The sequence below is a fragment of the Mastomys coucha genome, unplaced genomic scaffold (assembly GCF_008632895.1).
Source record: "Mastomys coucha isolate ucsf_1 unplaced genomic scaffold, UCSF_Mcou_1 pScaffold20, whole genome shotgun sequence".
NCBI classification, from domain to species: Eukaryota; Metazoa; Chordata; class Mammalia; order Rodentia; family Muridae; genus Mastomys; species Mastomys coucha.
Genome location: NW_022196903.1, coordinates 44,655,120 through 44,659,814, shown reverse-complemented (window position 1 = coordinate 44,659,814; position 4,695 = coordinate 44,655,120). Strand labels below are relative to the sequence as shown.

The window sequence follows — 4,695 nt, the reverse complement described above, 5'->3', positions numbered from 1 at the left end:
AGGAAGAAAGGCAGAAGGAAGGAAGGGAGGAAGGAAGAAAGGAAGAAAAAAAAGACTTGAATTCCATTGCATTAATTTTAAACTAAGTCCATGCAAACCAGTGTTTGAGGAAGAACGTTGAATGACAATTTTTAGCTAATTAACATGCCTGTGTTATGTGAGGTGATCATCCTGCCCAGTGTGATTCTACTCATATTCAAAGGGTAACCTCAATTCATGCATAGACTTTAGCTGATGTGATGTGGTAGCTACCAGCAAACATGGCTATTAAAATGAATTTAAATTACAGGAAATGTAAATTCCAGTCCATATTTAAAGTAGTTACATCAGGTGTTCAATCATCGACCCATGACTACTATAGTAGATAGACGGATATGAGACATTTTGCACAAAGTTCTGAGACACAAATTCTTCCAAGGATAGCATAGTTATTTATTTACTCTTCATGACCATTGCTTTAATTTTAGTGAAACAAACTGAGTTTGTTACTTGAGACCGATTATAATTTAATGGCTAACCTAATCCTTTCTATTGTGATAACAGATTATTCACTGAGAGTAGATTTTTGAATGCATGATACTTTATTTAAACACACATATATACAACGACAACAAGGGAAATGGGGCGGAATCCAGCCTGGTGGTGGCATGCATTGGTGGGACAGGCAGACTGGTTTCACGGGATGAGATGAGATGTGGGTGGAAACAAGGAAAAGTCGGGAGAACAAGTTTCATTTCCCATCACCACATGGAAGGGTCTTCAAGCCTGTAAAACACAAGAGGCAAATCATGGAAGCTCCCCAGGGTCTTACAAGACTGAGACTCTCTATCCTGAGCTACACGAGGTTCAGAAGCTATTGTGAGGCCTCCTGTTGGCACTCTAAATAAGAGGCAACAGGGAATAGCAGCATAATGAAGACCCAGTTAGTCAGCTTTTGCCCATGGGAACTGGAGTCTCTAAAGGAGTACTTAGAAGTCTCTGTACATATCAAAGGAGCTGAGGGACTCCGAAGTACTTCTGAAGATCAAAACTACAGGAATCACATGAAACTATAACAAGAAAGTTAGTGTTATTCAACTCTGAATATGCTTCTGTTGTTTCCCAGCAAGCCTTTTATGCAGTGAGATGCTATTTATTAGACTTTAAAGAGCCCCTTTTAATAAAACAGCATTCACATGCAACTCCAAGGCTATCAACTTTTGTCTCCTTGTAATTGCACATGATTGAGTCTGTCAGTCAGGGTGCAATTAACTTTATTTCCTGCACTAACTGTGTTATTTCAGGCTACAAAACAAAGCAGGCAGCAGAGTTCTAAGTAGGTCTGGATCATCATTTCCAAATCCTAAGCATACATAGCCTAGCTTAATCTTTTACTGCGGCAAATATCCCATGCATATCAATGAGACACAGAAAGATGCTTATTGTTTTGTATCAAAAGCAATGCTTATATAGTTCCCCACCATTCCTTAGCATTCACTGGTTAACTCTAAATTGATGCCTCCAGGGACAGAAGCATTGTATTTTATTTGCTTACCTCAGAGAAACTATCTGGAGGTGTCTGGTCCTGCTGTCACCCATGGATTCACCAAGGGAAACCTCATGAACCTCCTACCACTCTCCAGTCATACTCATTGAATAAGCATGCTAGTGACCTCTTCTGGGGAACAGGGTTTTTGATGGTGTAGAGTTCTGGGTCTTGGGGAGCTAGCTATCTAGCTACAAAGGATGCAATTGGGCTGGTGTGTTGAGATTTTGCTGCGATGTGGCATGTGAGTGGGAGGCAAGATCAGCAAATGAGGTTAGGGGTTATGAAAGTGAGACAGATTGTCTCTTTCTGCAGCATCCCTTCCTTGACCAGGAGGCTCCTGCTTAGCTCAATGATGAACCATTAGATCTGGGCAGACAACTGTTTCAAGACCTATCTATACACCAAGAAAGGTTCCAGACTACAGATAAGCACCTAAGGATAATATGTTACCCAACAGTGATTCATTGAATAAAATAGATTGGCATATTGACCCAAAAGATGTCAAAAGGTAGCCAGGGGCACCTGACTTATCTTAAGTTTTGGGTAAAGCTAGGAAAGGCAGAGTCAAACACATGAGGTCCATGGGCTCTATTTGAGAATGCCACTTAGTGTATAAAAACTTGATTGTCCAACCTAAATGGATGATTGATCATTTCACTTTAGATTGGGACTTGCTCTATGCTTTCTTACTGCTAATAAGGCAAGGCACTCTATAGAGTAAAACTTCTGAGCTAAAAGTCAGCCATATTTAAAAAGGGACACCAAATGGTATGTATTAGAAAATAAAATGCCTTAGAAGTTGAGATTTGCAGTGAATGCATGAAATGCAAGGTCTTTCCTGTATGGTTCTCCATCCCCATCTCTATCCTCACCCTTATTTTCTGGATGCTGTTGTCCTCATGTCCACACAGACTCTCACCAGCTTCTCCTAGCTCCCCTCCCTTGGCATCTTAAGCTCTGTACCAACATCTCCATCCCAAGCTTTGTCATACCTTGTTCTGGGGGCATTTTCTGTGCTTTCTCTCATTAAGAGGTCTGAAATCAGTGTCTCAGGGCTGGATCTCTTGCCGTATCTGAAACAAGAAGAAAGTAAACTCAAGGTTTTATAAAGTAAGCTTGGGGATAGCCATAGGAGAGAGAGGGAGAGTGTCCCACAAAATTCATATATTATTCCCAGTTGTTTCTTTGCTAATAAGTATTCTCAGAGTGTGAAACATATGTCATCAGCAACTTTATCATGACCACATATGTGCATACACATGCACATATACATACAAACTGGTGAGATGACTCAGAGGATGAGTGCTTGCCATGCAAGCCTGATGGCCTGAGTTCAATCCCCAGAACCCAAAGAGGAAATAGAGACACCAAAAACTCTGGAAAACCATCCTCTGACTTCCATGTTCAAGTGTCTGCATCCATATATCACATATGTACACACACATTAAACAGATATAATTTAAAGGTTACATATACTTAATTTTTCTGAAGTACTTTATAAATATTTTATTTTTGAAATGATACTAATTACTTCATTTACCCTCTTTCTATTTCTCCCTGCAAACCCTCCCACATACCCCTTCCCCAGCTCATGGAAGTTAGAGTTGGTCCTCTGTTTCTTCCCTGGGTTCTGGGGATTGAACTCAGGTCATCAGTGATACACAAAGGAAGCTGCAGCCTGAGTGCACCCACACTTACATCCTGGTCATCACCGCTCCCTCCTTACAGATCCTGACACACCCTGGATCTTGCACTCTCCCTTCTCTGTTGGAGGCACTAATGCTTTCCCTGAGGCATGACGGAGTCCTACTGGCCAACGGAAATAGTGGGATATTGTAAGGACAATATATGGACCTGACATTACATTCCCCTGTAAAGATAAAATAGACTAACTGCTAAGTGTGTTGACAAGTTGGTAGCAAATTACATAGCTTTCTCCATTCTCAGGAAAGGCATGGGGCACCAGCAACCACTCCATTTCCAAATGAAAACTTGGCCTGGTCCAGGTGGATTAACAAATAGGCAGAACAGCTGGACAAAGCTGACAGATGTTTTGTGGCAGTTTCTGCATGCTCGTAGACTTATCCAAATGGCAGCTGGGCTCAGGGTTCTTGCTCTAACTCTGGATTATCCTCCTTCTCTATAACAGGCATGCTCTCCAAGGCAAAGATTTTCAGACCTGGCTTTGCATTGCACTCACCAGGGGTGCTTTGAAGGTGACAAGAAAGCCCAGATTCCACCTTCGAGGGCATCATTTAATTGGTGAGGGTGGAGGCAAAGGCATTCTACTTTAAAGTTCTCCACATGATCGTGACTCGAAGCCAGGAAGGAGAAACAACCTCTTCGATGATACTAACACTTGAGGGAAGATGATTCTTTACTGGGGAAAGGGTGGGGGAAGCTGGACTGAGAATCCTGGGATGTTTAACAGCATCCCTGTCAGCTCCACACTGTATACCAGGAGCACTCACTTCTGGTTGGACCAAAAAAACAGTCTCCCCTCAACAAATCACCTCCACCTGAGAACCATTCTTCTAAGGAACCCCACAAACAAGATCCATAGACTAGAATACATGATTTAGCCTGCAGAAGCAATAAGTCAGCAGCAGGTACAGCAACAGGAAAACAGCCACAAATAGGACTGGCAGGAGAAAGGAAGAGAATAACTATAGATAAAACAGTCACAAATAACACACTAATGTTCAAAGGTGTGGCTGTCTGTGCATGAACCTTTGGTGGGAAGTCAACAAGTGCACAATGGAGCTTCTAGTCGTTTCTAACAAGAGCTTTTACCAAGATGATATAGGTTCATTTCCATTGATCCAGATTTTCTTCCTGTGGCATGCAAGCCCCTTTCCCTGTTTTTTTTATTTCCCCTCAAAGATGGTGGTAAACACATTGAATGTTAATGATATGGTCCTCTCTCCAAGGAAACTCAGTAGAGGGTTCCAGTTCCATAACCCTAAGAAAGCTTTCTTGAAATGTCCTTAGCTTTGTGATCTGCAAAGTGGAGACAATGAAATTCACTTCAAAGTTTTGAGGAAAAGACTGAATGAGAGGACTAGGGAAACACGAAATGGGATCATTCTGTACACGGTGGCAAAGCCATATAGCAACAGTCTTTGCAAAAAAAGAAAATGAGTTCTATATGTTGTAACTAAATAATA

The 4,695-nt window shown here is 41.6% G+C and overlaps 1 protein-coding gene across 1 annotated transcript in view; it reads right to left on the bottom strand.

Annotated features, from left to right (window-relative positions):
- Positions 1–558: 558 nt before the first annotated feature.
- Npy (neuropeptide Y) overlaps positions 559–4,695 on the bottom strand; it is a 6,773-nt gene continuing 2,636 nt past the window's right edge. The window contains exons 3-4 of the mRNA XM_031381858.1: positions 2,521–2,601; positions 559–765 (exon numbers count right to left, since the gene is read on the bottom strand). Coding sequence (XP_031237718.1) covers positions 741–765; positions 2,521–2,601 — 106 coding nt within the window. The 3' untranslated portion in view covers positions 559–740. The remainder of the gene's footprint in view (positions 766–2,520; positions 2,602–4,695) is intronic.